This window comes from Dermacentor variabilis, chromosome 5 (genome assembly GCF_050947875.1).
Source record: "Dermacentor variabilis isolate Ectoservices chromosome 5, ASM5094787v1, whole genome shotgun sequence".
Lineage (NCBI taxonomy): Eukaryota > Metazoa > Arthropoda > Arachnida > Ixodida > Ixodidae > Dermacentor > Dermacentor variabilis.
This window is the reverse complement of record NC_134572.1, coordinates 4,495,507-4,516,231: the sequence shown is the minus strand read 5'-3', so window position 1 is coordinate 4,516,231 and position 20,725 is coordinate 4,495,507. Positions and strand designations below refer to the sequence as shown.

At 51.4% G+C, this 20,725-nt stretch overlaps 1 protein-coding gene across 13 annotated transcripts in view; it reads right to left on the bottom strand.

Annotated features, from left to right (window-relative positions):
• Positions 1-20,725, bottom strand: part of LOC142582184 (uncharacterized) — a 236,207-nt gene that overhangs the window by 49,890 nt on the left and 165,592 nt on the right. For 12 of the 13 annotated variants that reach the window (XR_012828386.1, XM_075691581.1, XM_075691587.1 and 9 more), the window contains 9 exons: positions 18,333-18,519; positions 17,169-17,426; positions 14,715-14,882; positions 12,055-12,279; positions 9,626-9,704; positions 7,896-8,140; positions 7,574-7,744; positions 7,262-7,375; positions 6,406-6,525 (listed from right to left, as the gene is read on the bottom strand). Coding sequence is in view for 12 of the 13 variants with exons in the window: in XM_075691581.1 (XP_075547696.1) it covers positions 6,406-6,525; positions 7,262-7,375; positions 7,574-7,744; positions 7,896-8,140; positions 9,626-9,704; positions 12,055-12,279; positions 14,715-14,882; positions 17,169-17,426; positions 18,333-18,519 (1,567 nt within the window). In the remaining variant the exon portion in view is untranslated. The remainder of the gene's footprint in view (positions 1-6,405; positions 6,526-7,261; positions 7,376-7,573; positions 7,745-7,895; positions 8,141-9,625; positions 9,705-12,054; positions 12,280-14,714; positions 14,883-17,168; positions 17,427-18,332; positions 18,520-20,725) is intronic. The other variant, XM_075691582.1, reaches the window with a different exon arrangement.

Here is a 20,725-nt window from a genome sequence, read left to right as displayed (position 1 = left end):
AGATCTGGTTGGTGGCAGACCTTAGGGTTTTTATGGTGTGGGAGGCTTTCAGGTTGCTCTGGATCCAAAAACCCAGAATCCTAGTCTTATTGCCTTCCGTTATCTTCTGGCCCTCAAGATAGAGGTCGATAGGGCCGGGGGACTCGTAGATTCCTCCACCGTGCACCCGGATCACCTCGGACTTTTCGGGCGCACAACGCATCCCGCTCGCTGCCGCAAATCTCTCCACGGCCGTCGCGGCCTCTTGAAGGGTCGCCTCTTTTCGCGCTAGCGAGCCCTTGGTGGCCCAGAGCGTGATGTCGTCTGCGTACAGGGCGTAACCTAGGTCGGGGATCTTCCGCAGCTCTTTGGTCAGTGCTAGCATCGCGACATTGAAGAGAATCGGGGAGATTATCGCCCCTTGCGGTGTTCCTTTGTTCGGCACGTCGATCGTATCCGATCGAGTCTTGCCTAATCCGATGGTTGCCGTCCGGCCCGTCAGGAACGATTTAACGTAATTAAAGATGCGCTGCCCGCAGCTGATGTCGTTCAGTCCCTTGAGAATGGCCTCGTGGGAGATGTTATCGAAGGCCCCTTTTAAGTCGAGTGCGAGCAGGAGGTGTTCTCCTCCCTTCGGGATGCCCTTGGGAACTTCTTCCCTTAGGATTAGGAACGCATCTTGAGCAGAAAGTCCCGGCCTGAAGCCAAGCATGGTGTGCGGTAAGAGGTCACCGTCCTCTATGTAATGTTGGAGGCGGTTTTCGATGACCCTCTCGTACAGCTTGCCGAGGCACGAAGTCAGCGAGATGGGACGCAGGGCGTCGATCGCGGGCTTCTTGCCGGGTTTGGGAATGGTCACGATTTCCGCGTGTTTCCACTCGTTCGGTACGTGGCCCTTGCTCCAGAGTTCCTCGTTCAGGTATTCGGTCAAGTCCTGGATGTGCATCGGGCTCAGGTTTCTAATCATGGCATTGGTGATTTTGTCAGCTCCGGGAGCAGTGTTGCGCTGTGAGGCTCGTGCCGCGGCATACACTTCTTCCTCCGTGATGGGAGCGTCCAGTTCTGGTCTTGGTTCTCCTTCATATTTTAGGAGGCAGGGTTGTATGGGATCGCTACCCAGGTATCTGGTTTTTAGGGTGTCAATCAGATCCTGGTTGTTTCCGGGGAACTTGTGAGCCACTTCTAGAAGCGTCCGACTGGTTGTCGATTTCGCCTTGTCGGGCTCGATCAGGCAACTTAGGATGACCCACGTCTGCGCCGCACTCAGGGTACCCTTGAGCGAGGTGCAAAACTGTACCCAATTTTGCTGCGTCAACTCGTTTGCGTAATTTCTGGCTTCGTCTGTTATTTTCTCGATTCGTAGACGTAGTTTGCGGTTTAACCGCTGTCGCTTCCACCGTTTGAGGAGGCCCTTACGGGCTCCCTACAGGTGTAAGAGCCGGCGGTCGACTTCGGGCGTCTCGACCGTGCGCTGTATGGTTTTAGTGGTTTGGATGTGGGCGTCCCGGAGGTGCTACATCCATTCCGCTATGTCCGTTATACCATTTTCGGGCGGGGGGTACTGCCTGAATGCCTCCCAGTCCGTTAGCCTAATTTCGCCAATTGTTCTCTTGAGTTTCGGCGTGGATACCGAGATGCTGAGGATATAGTGATCGCTGCCCAATGTTTCGCCCAGGTGCGCCCATGAGTATTCCCTTACGTTTTTGACAAATGACAGGCCCGGAAACGTGTCTCGACTTACACTGTTGCCTACTCAGGTTGGTTGGAGGAGGTTGGTTATCAATTCGAGGCCCATTTGGTCAACCGCATCGAGGAGCGACCTTCCCTTTTGCGTGTCTTGTTGGTAGCCCCAAGTCGTGTGTCTAGCGTTCATGTCTCCCACCACAACCAGCTGGTTGCAGCCAGCGGCTCTCACGCTGTCGTAAATGATGTTGCGGAAGTCGTCTTTCTGAGCCCTCGGCGGACTGTACAAATTCAGGATGAAAGTGCTACGTCTACCCCTCTTCTGCGGGAGGACTTCCACTAGCACGTGATTAATGTCATGATATTGATAATGTTGTCCCACGGCCGTCACCGTTTTGTGAACTAAAACCGCGCCCTTCGGTGATCCCGCGTGTTTAATTACGTAGTAACCCCGTAGCCTGATCGGTTGGTTCCCGACCTCCTGAAGGCAGATGACGTCGGGGGGGGGGGGGGGGGAGGGGGTGTATAGGTGATTTTGGATGAAGAGTTGGAGTGAACTTGCCTTCTTGTTGAAAAAGCGATAATTCCACTGCCAGATCTCGAGGTGTTCGGGCGCGCTGCGTGTGGTTTTAGCCATTGCTGACATTCATGCCAGCGCCGTCACAGTTGTCGGCGTCCCTGACGTCACCCGTGTTGTTTATGCACCTGTACGCCTTGATGCGTGGGTGCTGATATCGTCGTTGACCCGCTTGCGCGAGCCAAACTCAACCTTGCGTATTCTTCTTTCAAGGTCTTCATGGCTTAGTGTGTTCTCCTTGACTTTACTGTTTAATTCGCCCATCTGGTAAAGCATTTGTTGTATCGTAGCATAAATACCTTCGAGGGTGACTACACTTGACTGGACTGCCGCTGCCGAGGCCGCACCGGGGAGCGATGAGGGCGTGGTGGTTCTTGAGGGGGGAGGAATGGAGATGGCGGGCTCGTGGCCTATCGTTCCGCTTTGGGACCCTGCCTGTGTGTTGTCGCTGGTTTTGCTTAGCAACGCTTCTAAGCGTTGCATGCGTTGGTTTAGGTCGTTAACCTGAGCCTTGAGTTCTTTATTTTCTTTCCTGATGCGCGTACATTCTGGGGAGCATTTACTATTTTCACTGGTATTTTGAGCGGAGGAGGTACTAGACTGATTCCGGCTCACCTTGTTGTTGTTGGCTTGGTTCTTGCCCGATTGGTTCTTCTGTTTAGACGTGGATGTCGAGGTAGAAGGCTGCCGCTGCCCTCGCTTCTCTCCTAGCTTTGGCCACTCCGAGCGGAATCGGGACCTGGACCTGGACTGAGACCAGGACCGGGACCGGGACCGGGACATTGACCTGGACTGGGCCCGGGAACTTGAGCGGCTTGCCGAGGATTCCGAGCTGAACCACCGCAGGCGGCTTCGCCTTGGCCTTCCTTCACCATTGTCGTCGTCTTCCTTCCTCCTTCCGGGTGGAGGATGCTTCTTGGTGGTAGCGCTGTTGTTCTTTAGCTTTTGCTTGCACTCGCGAGACCCCGTGGCGTGGGCTTCGCCGCAGACGGCGCACTTGAGCGAGCACTCGTGGTCGTCCGTCGGGTCGTGCGTCCCGCAAGCGAGACAGATTTTGATGTTCGGGGTAGGACAAACGTCCGATGGGTGTCCCATGCGCTGGCACACATAGCAGATTTGTTTTGTGGGCTTGTAGGGGTGGCACTCGGTCTCCCCTCCGTAGTAGTAGACGTATCGTGGAACTACGTGAGAGCTGAACGTGATCAAGGCCGTCTTGGTCTTTCCCAGCATGCGAGCCTGCACGATTTCCACGCCTTGGGTCCTAACCTTAGGCGAGCCATAAGCTCCTCGGGCGGGATATCCGGGTCGATTCCATGAATGACGCCCCGGGCCACTCCGTCCGGTGCCGCAACGTAAGAGTTGACTTCGTAAAGGTTGCCGCCCAGCAGAATCCGCGTGATCTTGCGTGCCATATCCGCGGCCTCCTGATCTGGGGTACTAACAATAATTATGTTGGAACCGGGTCTCAAGCGCACGATGAAATGCGAATCGTTAACTTTCCCTCCGCAGGCGGCCGAGACGGCTTTCGATATTTGGTGGTTGCTGAAACTCTTCACCTGAAGGCCTTTCTTGGGTCGAATGATGATTTTGAAGTCGCTACGTGGCAGTGGGGGGAGTCGTCGCCTCTTCTTAAAAGAAGCCTTCTTTGATGCCCCAGCGCCTGCAACTGCGTAGGATGATGATGATAACGCGGTGGCAGAGGAGGATGATAGCGGAGAGATCAACCTGCCTGCCAGGCACACTTGCTCGCCTCTGGCGAGCTTCTTCTTCGTTCTTCGCTTGAGGTGTAATGATCAATTGGAATAAGGACATTCCGATGGCGTCCCTTGCGAAAGGTCCTCTTCCATAGTGGCAGGGTCGTCGTGGCGATCTTCCGAAATGTCTTGGAAGTCCATGGCTGTAGTTTCTTGCGACGAAGGCCCGGCGGCAGCTCGAACAATAGCAGCGGGGGCGGGTGGGGCTGTAGCAACAACTCCACCTCCACTCCCTCCGGTAGAAGCAGAAGCGGCCGGCTGGGATCCAGCAATGTGCGCCATAGTGAGTGTCGAGTAATCGTAGCAAGCGAGCGGCGGCAAAGGCGGCGGAGCGCCTCGCCTACCTCTGCGCTGCTACGTACGCCGGCGTCAGGCTTAACACGGCAGCGCCACCCCGGAGAACTTCAAAGTCCAAAAGCGCAAAATAATATGCACTCACGGTCTTCAAACTTCCCAAGGGGGTTCCGGATGACATTACGAAGGTCGTCCGGCGAAGTCTTCGGTCCTCCGATGTGAATTTCTTAAAAGAATAATGAAAGTCGACAGAGCCCATGCGAAGCACGTCTACGCCGCTCGGCTCTTCTTCTTCTCTCCCGCCTCGCTCGAACGTCGCCGAGGTCGACGGCCACACCCCGGATCGCCAGCGTCACGGCATAGACCGAACCTCCATGGCTCCCGTCGCCACTGCGATGCTGACGTTCCAACCTTCTTGGCCCAGAGCCGCGTCGATACTGCCAGCTTAGCGCCGTTTCTCTCCCCATCACAGCCCTGGTCACGCGCCTCGAGGGCTCGTGCCGTTCAGACCAATCCGCACACATCGTCCTCTTGCTTTCTTTTTGCGCCGCATGCCTCTTACATATGACACGCACACACACATACACACACGCACACATTGCGACTTTTGAGAAGTGGCATGCTTCTCCTGGCGTCGTGCTTGCATGCGGCAGAGCTTGATTTAGAGAACATGAAATATAACACGCATGCACGCACGCACACAGTGCGACTTTTGAGAGATGACATGCTCCTCGCGTCGTTCCTGCATGCGGCAGAGCATGGTTTACATAAAATGCAGTAGAACACACACACACACACACACACACACACACACACACACACACACACACACACACACACACACACACACACACACACACACACACACACACACACACACACACACACACACACACACACACACACACGCACGCACGCACACACAGGAAGTCGAGGATGAAAACGCGAAAGACCTCTGAAAGAAGATGCAATGGTCAGAACTAAAACGAAACCAATGCCATCGTGACGTAACGTATCAAAAGAAAAATTAGGTATTTTTATCAACAACAAAAACAACAAATCATCTAAAATCAAACGAGAGGAGAGTTTGATGCTGTTGGGCAGGATGTTGGTACACGATTCTAGAACAAAATATCCATTGACGACTACGATACTCCCTAACGCGAAATTTGAGCGCAGCTCTGTATGTGAAAGTATGCGCGTCCATATTTTCTATCATGATTATATAGGTACACGGTTTATGTTAGGATGAGAACGCTGTGGAGTAGCGTGGCTGGCGCAGACAATCTGTCTCGTGCAGTACATTGCAAACGGAGCGAAGTGTAACGCGACTACGCTAATCGGGATATCGTGAGAGGCAGCGCGTGAGTGACGCGTGGGCGCCATTCACAGCAGCCGCCGCAGACAGACCTCCTCTAATGCAGCGCTTTGTTTCCATATATGGCGTCAGTGGAAGTGCTCACCGCATGCCTTATCGATCGGTGAAAAGACGAAGGCGCGTTACTCCGGCGCCATCTCGTAGTGGTCGTCCCCGCACAGCCCGTCTTGCGCGGTATACGCTTTTCTTCCCACGCTTTCGCCCTACCCTCCTCCTCCGCTTTCCGCCTCCGCTTTCGCTCTTTCATTCTTTGCTGTGCTCGTTCGCTCGGTGACGCCGCCAGCGCTCAACACAGAAACGGTGCCTAAAAGCTGCGCTCTAAAACAGCACAAGAAATGAGACAATGAAGATAGACAGCGTTGTTTACGAAGCAGGAAACAGCGCCGCAAGACGAAGACTTGCAGGAAGTAGACAACACAGTCCTCGTCTTGCCGCGCGATTTGTCACTTCAAAAGCATGGAACACTAAGTAGCCCGACGTCACCCACTGAGACAGCGTTGTGTTTGTCTTTCTTCCTGGTCCCGTCTCTTGAGCTGTTTTTATTCGTACGTAGCATGAAAGACAAAATCGACACAATGCATCAAATAAAAAAAATAGTAAAGACGTGCGAAGACAGACCCATTCATGCACTATGTGTAGGAGAGAAGCGCAGTGTGAAGAAGGAAAGACAGGAAAACAAACGCGGCCACGACAGGCGACGAGGGAGCGAGGATACAGAGCGCACAAGGAGGCACACTCACCGAGACAGTCCTGCTCGTCAGAATTGTCGTGGCAGTCTGACAGCAGGTCACATCTGTGAGCGATTGGGATGCACTGTCCGTTCTTGCAGCGGAATTCCGTTCTGTTGCATTCAATGTAGTCTGCGGAATAACGAGGGGCATTTTTAATGCGCTTCAATATATTCATCCGTTGAACCATGCTGTTCAACGTTACCGCAGCTACACAGGGGGTTGCGAAGGAAACCGCGGGGGAGGGCTTCGGATTAGTTTTGACCACCCGAAGCTCTCTGACGTGCACTCAAAATTTAATACATGATCATTTCTTGCGCACTCTTTCCCCCAGAATGCTCTCTGCACGCGGCCTGGAATCCACCCCGCGACTTCGTTGTGCAGCAGCTGATGCGTCACAGTCATCGAACGGCTGCGGCAGGTGTTGAAAATTTTACATAGCACACAACATCGGTCAATGCTCACGCGTGTTCTGTATTTTGAGAAAAGCGCACAATCTTGCTTGTAAATAAATGAATCGAATAGCGTCGCACTGCACGCCGCAGCTGAGAAGGTCGTAACGCTGCTGGTATAAATAAGTAGCATACAAAAGCATTATCACGAACGACGTCAGGGATATTTATTTATTTCAGCCTTTAACGAGCGCATATTCGACTCAAGACCAATGAATAGTCTAATCACCGCTCGCTCAGATGTTGCTCGAAAATATGGAATACCCCGTCGAGTCGCGTCCTTAAAAGCTAATCGCACTGAGGTTGCGCATTAGTGGACCCTAGTTTCACTGAAAATGCACAAAGTAGGTCGAGAGGAATATAGCTGCACACGTGCGGGTGTCAAAGATTCGCAGCAGAGGCAACTGCCATCTCACCGCATTGGCTCTCATCCGAAGAGTCGCCGCAGTCGTCCTTGAAGTCGCAGAACGCGCCGATGGAGACGCATTTTCCGCTCGCGCACCGAAAACTGCCGTCAGGACAGGTCACCCCTGTTGGAGGAACGAGAGGCAAAAGAGCTGCAGAGAGAGAGAGAGCGAAGGAGTCTTTCCGCGTTAATTCAGGCGCATCCGCGAACTTGGGCAGCATGTTGGCACATCAACTGGTTCGGCGCACATTTCGCAGTCACCGCGCTGCTAGTCTATAGCGAGCGCATGCACCCTGGTGGCGGCCAGAGCAAAGTTGCGTACCGCAGCCGCTCTCGTCCGACCTGTCGCGGCAGTCGTGCACTCCGTCGCAGACGTTGACCACCGAGATGACCTCCTTGTTGCGGCACACGAAGTACTTCTCTGGGGCCACCCGCACCTCGCCCACGTGTGCCTTCATGTGCCGGTACAACGGTGGGGGACCAGGGGCGTTGTCTGCGCAAAACGCGCCTGCGTCACAACAGCGTATGCGACAGCAAAGTGGCCGGCAGCGCGATCATGCACCCGCGAGAGCGACGTCTGCTCGGTGTCGAGAGCGGAGCCAGACTTCGGAGGCGAGCGTAAAAGACGCGGGGAGAGCGCTCACCGGCCTTGTGGCTGCTCATCTTGCAGATGTAGGCGCTGATGGTGGTGATGGGCAGCTCCTCCATTTGGCGCCACCCGGCCAGCGCTTCGGCGGCGCGGTTCAGCGTGCCCAGAGAATGCTTGCCCAGCGAGCAAGGGATGTCGTGCCAGTGGGCGGTCGAGTGGCCGCTGTCCACGCGCAGCATGGTGCAGTCCTCGTACGCCACCCAGTCCGGCTGGGACGACAGGCCGTGGCCCGCGTACGCCCTGCGAGGCATTCGCACGGGCGGATTCGGCGGAGGCGCAGCGGTCGTCGCTATACCGAAAAACGGGCGCCTACGGCGAGCCCAGCGGTCAGTCCCCAAAACAGCGGCTTCGCGTCGTTGCTGCGCGATGTGTCATTGGGTTATGGGCCTCGGCTTTTCGCGGCCGCATGTAACCAGCAGTGGCGATGATACTTCAGGAAGTCGAGCACTTACACCGTCATAAATATGCAATGTTGAACACGGAATTGCTGTTTTTCCGGACTTGGCGACGTGCGCTAGCGATTCACTTGCTCCAAATATTCATATAAACGTGTCGGGCGACAGCGTAGATAATTATGTCGGCTCGAAAAGTTGACGAGAAAGTATGAGGTGTCTAAGCAGTGACGTTCAGTGACCTTACGATTGGTTCTCCAGAAAGGTGCGCACTATAAATTTACAACGAGAAGAAACCAGCCCCGTTGCATACAAAGCCGAATGAAATGCAGTAGACTCCGGATAAACGAAAATCCCTTAAGCGGAAACGCCAGATAAACGGGACGAGGGTGCCAACTTTCGGTTGGCCGCCCATAAAAGCAGTGTTAGCAAACTTCGTTTAAACGGAACGCTTCTTTTTATCAACTCCGGTTAAAGGAAACTTGAACCCAAAGTGTGCCTACGTCATCGGCCATCATACACACTTCATATAAAACATCAGCAGGTCGACAAGCATGTCAAACGGTGATGCCAAATATTCAAGAAAATCCAATCCATCAGCCATTTGTACTGTCATGACTTTAGCTGCTGCCCTGAGGCATTCGCGTTGCCTAACTTTCACGTTCCTTTGTGTATCCTGATGGCGACAGTAAAAAAACAAGAGCGCGTGAACAAATACCTTGTGTGAGAGAAGCTGTGATATGCCAGAATACAATAACGTATTTTTTTCACCGCAGTGAAATTAAAACCCTCGGCGCTTTGGAAACAAAACGTTTTTTTCTTTTTTGTGATTTCTGAGTCTTCGCATACACGAAACTTGTGATATATGGAGTTTATTTTTTGTTCCTTCGAGTTCCACTTAAGTTGCGCCTACTGTATTTAATTAGTCGCAAGGCAGCTTTATGAGCAGCAGCAAACGATTTCTGTTTAGGCCTAGTGGAGCTTGTCTTACGGAAAGCTTTGTAGAAAACGGCATGCTGGGTTCAGAATGTCGTCTTTTTCTGTTTATTATGTGCGTATAGATAAAATGAGGGAACTAAACTGGACTGTCTCTTTATATGCTCATGCACACCTGAGCGTAAATAGAAAGCTCTATTCGTAAAACTATTTCGCCTCATTGATTTCCTTAGGCTCCACAACCTAACGCGTTCAGCACAAATTCATAAACCAATGTCGCCTCGTGCGAATAAAAAAAAATGTCTCTCAGTGCGGGCAGCATGGGGCAAGCGTCAGAGAGGCAGCCTCCGCGAGGGGCGCGGCACGCGCCGTGTGCACACACCCGACACGGCCGTACCTAACATACCAGTCTGAATAACTCATGGGGTTACCGTCGCTCCAGCGGTAGAAACCTTCGCCCGCGGCATCGGTCAGACCTGCGCAAAAGAAAACGACGCGATGAGAGGCGGGCCTCGCTTTTCCCGCACAGTGCGCGTCCGGCTCGCGCGGCGGCCGTGCCCTGCTGGGCCAGTCTGCCGACCGCGACGAGGAAGCTGCGGCGCGCAGCTGAGGGCGAAGCAGAGCTCGCGCACCCGCACAGGGGCGCCCCGAAGAAGCCCAGGTGGCCGGGATTCATTGGGAGTGCCCCGCTGTCTCGTACGCATTGGTGACCCTCGAAACGAAAATGCCGAGAAAGTAATTTCACATCCAGACAGCCCTCGAAGAGCCCCAAAGCATAGCCTGGTGCGCGACAGTTTCTCTACGCGACGAAACCGCAAAAGATCTCGAATCGGGCTGCGGTTTGTGTTTGCAAGAAAGGTCCCGAGACGGACTCCCGAGTTACGCGTCCGTAGACGTCGCACACAACGTACGTGACCGTTCTCTAGATATTACAACCAAGTGTTGTTTACGCGGTGAAATAATAGACATAGACCAAGCTTCTCTATCCTTTATTTCCAATCAGTTTTGCATGCCGTACTTTATCAAACGATTCTTACAGAGGCATTACAATATTATTGACTTGTTTTCTAGAATTGATTGGCTGTACCGTAGTCGTGAACAATTCCAAGAAGCTGCAGTCAACGGGCCTCTCCTAGAACCAGGATTCTCGGTAAAATAAAAAGGTTCTTTATCTCAAAGAAACTCGTTTTTAATTGTTACTCAAGATGGCTCAGCAACGCGCGGAGGTAAAGTATTCCAATTCCCATAGCCGCTGGTATAGTAGCCGAGGAGCAGCCGCCATGGCTGGAGCAAGCTGCTCCGATTGGGACGACAGACCGACTGTTGGCCGCCGAAGGCAGCAGCGCTTCCGACCAGAAGACGGCGGTCGCGGACCTCCGACTTTCGCAACCTCTCAATGCACAGAACACGACATTAGAAAGCGGACCCGCTGCAATTGCATAGTACCCAAGTCCGTACAAGTACGAAGGCTCTATGGTAAATGTGATTCCGTGATAAGCGACGTTTACTCATGACGTCACGAAACGTCACCGATGGCGATGGTTTTCCAGACATTTCCGACGCCCGCTTGCGCATATCACTGTGCCCAGTGTGCAAACGTCAACTGCGGCTTTCTGTTTCGTTCATGCTACCCACAACTTTGATGCCGCAAACTTTATGCTCCAGAACCAACTCTGCTTTTGCGACGCGTTTCAGTTCGTGAACAAGATGTTTCCCTTCTCTGACGGCAAGTACTGATGACCGCAGTACTCCAAGATGGCGTGACGTCACGCGTTGCGTAGATCACAGAGTTTTCAGCTGAAATTAGCATTGACCTGTACGATGTGGAAATTAATGTAAAGAGCTCCGGGGCTGCGATTGTTCAGCCGCCACGGGAATGATGGTTGGTACACGGATTTGACTGACCTTCGTGTTCGTGGCTTCAGACTTTCTTGTGGCGTTATCTACCTTATTGGATTACATTTGAAAGAAGCATAGTTTTTCTAAACACATGGCAGTCGATAAGACTGTTCGGAGACGCATAAACTTAGCGAGTTTTCGCATTTCGAACGTCATATTTTGTTGAATAGATGGTGTTCAAATGGGCGCCCCAGTGACGGCTCCTACTGAGTAAGAGATACAAATCTGGAAGCCTTTGGGTAGCTGCGTGCGCGGCAAGCGGTTGCGGGAGCTGCAAACACGTTCCGGTGTTTACGGTGTTTCCGGTGTTCCGGTACAAAATTAACACTGTCGTTTGGAGCTCATAGAAACCCGCGTACTGCCTGTCATTCCCATGCTGGTGGAAGTACTGCGCTTGCAGCTCCCGCTCAGACACTAGCGTCACATTTATCTCTCGAAATTCTTGTATGAAACTTTGTGGCACAGATAGGCAAGACAGCAGCGCACCGTTATCTCGGAGGACATGCAAAACCTTTACACCTGCGGTGCTCGGCCAGAGTGTTACACTGTGTTCGAAAGGCGTTTGGGAACACGCCTCTGCATCGCTTTGTGACACGCTGCACTCGCATGCCAGGCCTCAGCTCACAGATGCTCAGGGCTAAGCTCCTTTTTAATTGTTCCCGTCCTACACGGTGGGTCCTCATTGCGCGAGGGCCGCAAGCCGCTCGGTTTGCTGTGAAGACCTGTTCTTTGTTTTGTTGCAGGCGAAAGATACCAGTGGAACCCCTTCTGCTCGAAATCCGTCATTCAGTTAAAGGAACCACTTCGTGGAGTGAATGCGCGCTCACAATCGCACGCGGCTGACCGAGCGCAAACTGGCAGCGCCGGTGGGCGAGCGCACCGCACGGGACTCTGCCGTCGGTGGAGACGGCGAGAAGACCGGCGTACCGATGTAGAGCGACTTCCTGTGCGCCTTCCAAATGTCGGTGAGGAAGTAGTGTATGATGGCCATCTCGCGTTCGTCCAGGATGCTGACCAGGTGCCCCGAGCGGCCCTTGCCCCAGGCGGCGCACTTGGCCTCGGCCTCGTACCACTGAAGCGGGTCCGGCTCCTCGTACATGTTGTAGCAGTGGTCGTTGTAGAACTTCCACTGCTGCGGGCACTCCTGCGGGTCTGCATGGCAATGGGCGTCTCGTTAGAGATGCAGCAGGCCCAGCGAATTGGAAGCCGCACACAGCGAGAGAGTCGACGCTCGAGTCCGCGTGCTCTCACTGTTCAGAGCGGCGAGCGCGTCTCTTGGCAACCAGCGACAAAGCGGACGGCGCGGGGAGCAACCGCCCACGGTCGACAAACGCGAGACGCGCACCGGTCGTGGGGCGGCGCTTTCGCGCGTCTCTCGCCGGCGCAGGATCGCCGGCGTAGATGGGCGGATGATATATGAGCGTCCCCTTTCAACCTCCTACCTAGGTTAAACAATAAAAAAAAAAACCACTGTGAACTGCCACAACCAAATTTTCTGATCCCCTATTGCGAACTGTGCTTTTGTACGTCTCCATTTTTTGACGTTTGCCTACTTTTCTTCGACCAATCCTCCAATCGCCTCTTACTAATCCTTATTGCGGACATGTTTACTTTACCCCTGCTCTCGCTGAACCCAAGGGCTACAAGGAGGCCAGTGGTGCTTAAATCGACCGCTGGGCAGACGTCTTCACATTATAATAAAACATGCTCCATAGTTTATCTAGCGTTACCGCAGCAAGCACATGCTTATTCTTCCTTCTTATATCTCGCTTTATAGGTGCGTGTTCTAAGGCATACCGATCTCGCTTCGAAAATTAATGAGCTTCCCTTGCAGTTATCATAAATTGTTTCTTTCCTGATTTCGTTTTTTCCTCTTAAGTAGTTACTCATGGCAGGTTTCTTTTCTATTGCCGCCACCCATGAGATTAGTTCAGCCTCTCTGACTTTGCGCTTGACGTTCTTTGTTGCTGTGTTGCTCACCATACAGGCCATATACTTGCTCGTAGGTTTCCTAGTTCTTTTTCTTCACTGTGATTCAATGTTTTTCCTGTACAGATACCTCAACATTCTCTCAGCCCATTTACTTTGTTCCATATTCTTCTGTCGTTCTTCATAATCAATATTACTGTGAGCTTCCCTGACCTCAAAACTAGTCCTGCCCATATCACCTTACACAGCTTCATTTGTAGCCTTCCCGTGAGCGCCCAATGCGAGGCGTCCCACTGACCTTTGGTTCCCATCGAGTCCTGATTGTACCCCTGATTTAAAGCAAACAACCGAATTTCCAAAAGTAAGTCCTGGAACCATTACATCTTTCCACATACCTCGGAGGACCCCGTACCTATTGTATCCCCATAGCGCTCTGTGCTTCATTATGGCTGCATTTCCCTTCCCCTTGACTGTTATTGTTTTTTCCTGTGTTTCCACACATCTATTGCCTTCGTTTATCCATATACCAAGGTATTTATATTCTCTTAGCCGAGGTATTTCCTGGCCCTGTATCGCCACTGTCTGTTCACTGTTTTCATTGAATGCCATAACGCCTGATTTTCTAACACTAAATTTCAAACCTAAATTGTTGCCTTCCTGTCCACAGACATTAGCCAGACGTTGAAAATCACTTTGCTTGTTAGCTAGCAACACAATGTCGACCGCATAAAATAAACCTGGAAGTTGCTGCTCCACTACTGTACCCGCCTGTTTGTATGGAAGATTAAAGCCGATATTGCTTCCTTCTAGCGCCCTCTCCATCCTCACCATGTACATCATAAACAGCAGTGGGGACAAAAGGCACCTCTGCTTCAGTCCCTTGTTGATATCAACTTTCTCCTCGCTCCTCACCCCGTCCCATTCAACGCAAACGGTATTTTCTAGGCAAATCTCTCTCAAAAGCTGTAGACAATCGTCACCTAAGCCGTCCCCTTCCAGAATATCCCACAATATGTAGCGGCCTACGTTGTCGTAGGCTCCTGTAATGTCATGCGGATGCGTGGAGGCGAGCGCCATCCGGTGGTGGTGCAAGGAACCCAGCAGTGGTGGCGTCGGGCGCGCGCGTCCTCCGCTGTGATTGGTTGGCCCACTCGGCTAGAGAACAGCCACGCGGCAGCACACACGGCCACGAAAACCCATCGAGGTTCGCAAAGAAAAGCTTCGCTTCTGAAAGAGGCCGCGCGTAGTCTGCGCACCGAGTAAGGCTGCCAGGGGTCGCATTGCGTTCGTTCAGAGACGGCAGAAAACTGCACGAAATGATGGGCACAGCCCACTAATAAAGTGCAGGAAAAAGTAAATGGTGGGTTGTTTTTCTTTTTAGCTGGAAAAGCCGCCGTAGTATATGAACAGTGTTCCTTGCGCTATCTTTCTTTTCCCGCTGCGAGTATGTTCGTATATAGGCGATAAGTGTGCACACAAACGAGGCCCCAGCAAGTTCTTTTAAGGATTTCCGAAAACTTTGTATACTGGAGAAAGGCCATTTACGGTAACATTTTGTGAATCGCCAGCAACTAAACGCAAAGTGACGATAATATATGCTAGCACTTTCTGGGCTGTCCCAGCCAACGTGTTTCCGTGCATACACACACATCACTTACTGTCGAAGTAAAGCTGGTTGAGGTCCGCCGGCAGCTGGAAACTGAGCGACCGGTAGGACAGGGCGAACCCGCGCCCCGCGCCTTTGCCGTCCGTGGAGAAGACGACGGACAGCGTGTTCCAGCTGGAGACCACGTTGCGCGGGGGCATCGAGTTGTTGCAGTAGCGGCCTGCGACGCACCGCCCGCTGTAAGCGCTGTCGTCGGCTTTGTGCATTCAGCTGAAGCAGTCAGTTCGTGCCGACGGTGGGACGCCTCAGCGGCCGCGACGGCAGCAGAACGCCATGGCCAGCGAGCCATTGAAGCGGCAGTGAAGGTGTGCGTTTATTTGTCGAATTACCGGGCGATTGAAATATGTGCCAGCGACTGTGTCATGAAGTTGGTAACTGAATATTAAGACCTCCCTAGAGTTACAAGCTGAATGTAAAATCCTTTTTTCTGTTTAAGTTAAGCAATGTGCAAAACTAGGAAAGCCTGAATGTTTTCAATATTTTGTTGAAGTTTGTTTACTGTTTGTCTTACTACGCAATGCCCAACCTTTCTTTCTTTTTTTGTCCTCGCAGAGAATTTGCATCGAAATTTTCGTAACTCTGCTTGGAGAAGTTTGAAAAATCAGTTTCAAGGTACGCTATTTTGGTGTGTAAATCTTCAAATAGTGGTACTTGTACCTGTTGCTGCACATAACTACACCTCAGTGAGGACGCAAAAGTGAAAGGCACAACAGTTCGGGGGCCTGTCATTAGTCGTCGTTTGCATGCAATGGCGATCTCTCGGGCGTCAGTTTTGAAAAGAGAGAAGGAAAGCCAAATTTCCACTGCTCTACCTGGCTTAGCTGAAGCGTCTTTTAATAAATTTAACCTTTCGGAAAACAAACACACACACACACACACACACACACACACACACACACACACACACACACACACACACACACATATATATATATATATATATATATATATATATATATATATATATATATATATATATATATATATATATATATATATATATATATATCACGAGAAGGCAACAAACACTGACACCAAGGAAAACATAGGGGAAATTGCTTGTGCTTAATAAATGAAATAAAGAAACGATAAGTTAATGGAAATGACAGTGGATGAAAAAACAACTTGCCGCAGGTGAGGAACGATCCCACAAACTTCGCATTTCGCGTGCGATGATCTACCAATTGAGCTACCACAGTGCCATTTCCCCGTCCACTTTCTTGGGTATTTATGTTCCTTTGTAGAACCCTGGGAGTGTTAGCCAGCGCCACCACTCACAGACCTTGGCGGCGGACGTGGAAGGTCCTTTGTGCCGCAGGCGTCACGGCTATATATATATATATATATATATATATATATATATATATATATATGGGCGTGAGCCAAGTTCACTCTTTATTCGAGGCGTGTCGACATAGTACAAATAATCACTTCCTTCGAACAAGGATGCGTGCGGGCGTTAATTAATTAAATTAAGTTATGGGGTTCTACGTGCCGAAACCATGGTCTCACTGTGAGGCACCACCTGGGCTTCTTTAACGCGCGCGTAAGTGCACGGGCGTTTTGGCATTTCGCCCCCATCGAAATGCGCCCGCCGTAGCCGAGAATATATATACATATATATATATATATATATATATATATATATATATATATATATATATATATGCGTTCGATATTTACCAAATTTCCTGTTACCCGCCGTGGTTGCTTATGACTACGGTGTTGGGCTGTTGAGCACGACGTTGAGGGATCAAATCTCGGCTACGACGGGCGCATTTCGATGGGGGCGAAATGCCAAAACGCCCGTGCACTTACGCGCGCGTTAAAGAAGCCCAGGTGGTGCCTCACAGTGAGACCATGGTTTCGGCACGTAGAACCCCATAACTTAATTTAATTAATTAACGCCCTCACGCACCCTTGTTCGAGGGAAGTGATTATTTGTACTATGTCGTCACGCCTCGAATAAAGAGTGAACTTGGCTCACCCTCATTCTTCACCGCCAAGACAACGCGACAATATCGTCCCGCTCGCACGCTTGGCTCCGGGGTGCAGTGGAGCTTTTCGAGGAGAGCAACACAGCTTTCCACAACTGCCGCGGAACCCCTATTTCGTAGCAAGTAGGGGAAAAGCAAACGAGGAGAGGTATTTTACGAAATTAACGATGACTACGTAGTGAACGACTCCGATCGTTTTAAAATATATTCACGTTTCGCTAGGCCTACAGCTACGATGGTGAAACACTGCACCCTCGGCCTGGGCCAACCGGCGCTGTGCGGCGAACAGCACTCTGCAGTCCGTCGCCCAGTTTAGCCGACCGTTAACCTGGCTAACCTCCGCCTCGTATGTAAGAATAAGAAGCGACCTCCTCGAGCTCACTGGGAAGCTTCGCGCGGCCCGTTCCGGAGGAGTCTCCCCGCGCGCGCGGAAGAGGCGGCATACTCGCCGATGAGGTTCTCCTGCTCCTGGTCCCGACCGTCGTAGAACTCCAGGTAGTCGGACGCGCAGTGCTCGGCGCTCGGCAGGTCGAAGTCCTCGAACGTGACGTTGATGTAGTGCGACGGCGGGGCCACGATGAGCCACGCGCAACGGTGGTTGTTCACGTACGGCTTCGGGTAGTCGATCGAGAAGACGTGGCCGCAGTGCGCGTCGCACACGTGCACCTCCGCGCAGTGGTAGTCGCCCATGCCGCAGCCCGGACAGTCTGCGTGCGCCGAGTGTCACAACCGAGCGGGTATATAGGCGCGCGACAAGGCGCCGCAGCGTCTTTCTTCTTCGTCTGGCTTTTTTTTTTAACGTTAACAGTTTCGTTATAACTTCAGCTGGGACATGCGCGCGCAAATGGGAAGACTGCAGAAGAGCGATTCTGCGGGACGCGCCGGCGGACTGCGCGGCACCTGCAGGCGGGCGCGTTTGGCTCGCCCCCGGAGGGAAGTGCTCCGCTGTGCGCGCAGCTAAGCGCGGAGAGCGGCCATAAGAAAAGCGCCCCGTCACGAATTGGCATCCCCGGTGCAGGTGACTGGTGGAGTTGTATTGCTGTCTGTGTGTCTATGTGATCACTGCGTGTATATGTACTATAAATATCAATAATCTGTACCAGAACCTGGAGTAGCATGCTGCAGGCGATCTCCAGCGTGTCGTGAAAGCATGCATCTCTCTACGGCTTCACAGTGTCATGGCTTAATGTAGACAAACGCACCAGCACGCGAACTATACGGCAGGTATTTTACGGGTGAATGTTACTATACGCGAGACGGAAAACTCATATTCCCTTCGGAATGACCAGCCAGCAGTCCTCAAGTTGTTTTTGCGCTCTCAGCCTTTAGTTTAACTATATGGTAAATGTATATATTAGGGGTATGACAATATTGATAACTTTCAATTAACGAATCGAGCATCGTTCTATTCGATTAGGTTCTCGATTCCAATTGTCCCTTTTTGAAAATACGAATTTTCGAATGCTTTTCCAATACTTCACATCGTCGACTGTACACGATCAAGGATAAAATTGAAGCGACAATGCGGTATTTATACCTATCACGCTGGCGTCACTCATGCCCCGATGACGATGTGTGAACGCGGTAGGCGAAACCAATCGCGGAATGCATACCGGTGAACTTGTAGGTGGCGTAGAATCCGCTGAACCTGCTGAGCGAGTAGCGGAAGCACGTCTTGAGGTGAATCTCCATGGGGCCGTTGGAGATGATCTCCTTGGGGAAGGTCTGACCGTCGGGCGACAGGATCGAGTCGGAGCAGTTGCTGTTGGTGTCGCGGCCAGGGCACAGCAGCAGTTGGTCCTGTTGGGGGGAGGGGGGACAGCAGCGTGGTAGCTACGCTCGACTGACTGGCGGGCACTGAGGTCTCGAAGCAGCAGAGATGTTACGAGATCAATTTCAATCACCTGGCGAGGGCCCGAAATTCCGTGCTCGAGCATTCTTACACTGCGTGCCTGTCGAATTTGAGGACTGCTTAGCGCACGGCTGTATTAAGTCCGTTGCTCGGTTCTTGGAAAGACACAGTAAGAGGTCAAGTTTAGCATGAGCAGGTCAAGAGACAGGAGATTATCAACAAAAGCTTGACAAGACAGTTGGTGCTGCCCTTTTATTGGGAGCAATGGTAGGTAATGCACTATGAGAACTGATATTTCTGTTTTCTACGGTGACAGAGAAAGGACTAAGACGTAAAAGAAAGAAAGAAAAATATAAGAGCTGCGCTACTGGATACGTACAATTACACGACTTTGTTCGCAGGGGAACAAGATATGCCATCACTGAATCAAGATATACTACACATCACGTCAATCTTAGAACGCACAACTGCCGATCGCACTAAATAAATTTAGCATACAATGAGACAAACACTTGCAGTAAACAATTAAAAAACGCAAGTATTGATTTCCTGTATTTTACATCAATTAGCGGAACATGCAGTTATTGCTCAAATAAGATAAATCAGAGTATTTGCATCAAAAGAGGCGTCACACGGCGGGACAAATGAAATGTCTAACCATTCGGATTTATAGCCTTCATTCTCACGGCTACCATTTTATCAATTTGTGCCTCCGCTTGTTCAGCATCTATACAGAGCGTTGGGTTTGTATATATGTCCACCAGGTACCACACGTATTATGCTAGTTTGTGCACAGACAAGGCACCGCTTAAAAATAATTCACAAAATGCACGCGTTCACCTTCAGTAGATTGGGAAGCCTGAACAGGTGCTTAGAGAGTGTGAAGGCAGGTCTAGGTCTAGAAAGACAGGTCTAGGAACTAGAGCTTTCCGTCTCTAGGTATTTCTGCTGTGCTTAGAAACTGTCTTTGCATCTTCGCCTCAAACATGTACGTTGGGCACATCTTCCTAAGGCAAAAAAAGCCTTGCTAGATTACTGATCCGGCCACTCGAAAATCATAAACAACGGGATAGCCACTTCGTCTTAAAGCGGTCATCTCCAAGTCTTGCGCACAAATAATCAATGAAAGCGTTGCGCCCCAGTTGGAGAGGCTGAAAGGGGGTGGGTACCGTCAACATGTAATTTTGGAAGCTTGTGGGAGACTGGCAAGGCGGAGCAAGGCAGGGCCGCGACCCAAGCTCCAGGAAACAGACCGTCGAAATGTTGCCCTTATACCGTACGTGCACAAATTGGCACATTTCACATTAAGAATGTAGCAGGGCGTTACAACACTCCGACAGTGTTTTACGCGCCTCAAAAGTTGACAGCAATCTGTTCGAAGGCGGCAGAAAAAAAAAAAGACTGCAGCACCAAGCACACTCGTTCATCGTGCCAGGGGAGTCGTCTACAAGTTGCCGCTATCCTGCGGCGCACTGTACACCCGCCGAACCGGAGCAGGCGTTAGTGAAAGATTAGGAGAACGTCGAAGATTACTTGGAGGAGATTCCCTTGATAACCTCCCAAAACATTGCCGCACGTGTGGCAAGAAGGTTAAGAAAAAGATCCCCCAATACACACCGCTCTTCGACAAAACAACATTCATGCACAGGGTTCAACTCGTGCGAGCGCTCATGGAAGCCTTCCATATGCGTATCACCGGAGGTAGTTGCGTCAGTAAGACTTCCGTCCGCTTCTCTGATAGGGAGTTACGGTTCTTGGCAAACTCAATCAGGTACACGTGGTAATTACACGCGATGTTCAATATGATAGCCTCGTTTTGTTCGGTTTCGGTTTTCCTATATATTCGTGTATGCGCTTGAAATAAACTTGAGTTGTGAATTAGCGCCTGGCCGTTGCCTTTTCTCAGCTTGTCCTCGTGTCTCCGCGCAAACTTCTTCAGTATGCATTTCCACGCCACCTATGATTTGAGCCACGAAGCAGCTGGTTCGCCAGGACCCATTTGGAACGCCTTATCAATCGAATCGGCACTCTCGTCAATCTTACTCCGTGGTGGGCACACAAACACAAGAAGACGCCCGAAAGCGGCGACGCAAGAGCCAAAATTTCCGTTTCGCGTCCCATTCTTTTCGACGCCCGCGACTGGCTCGCACACCG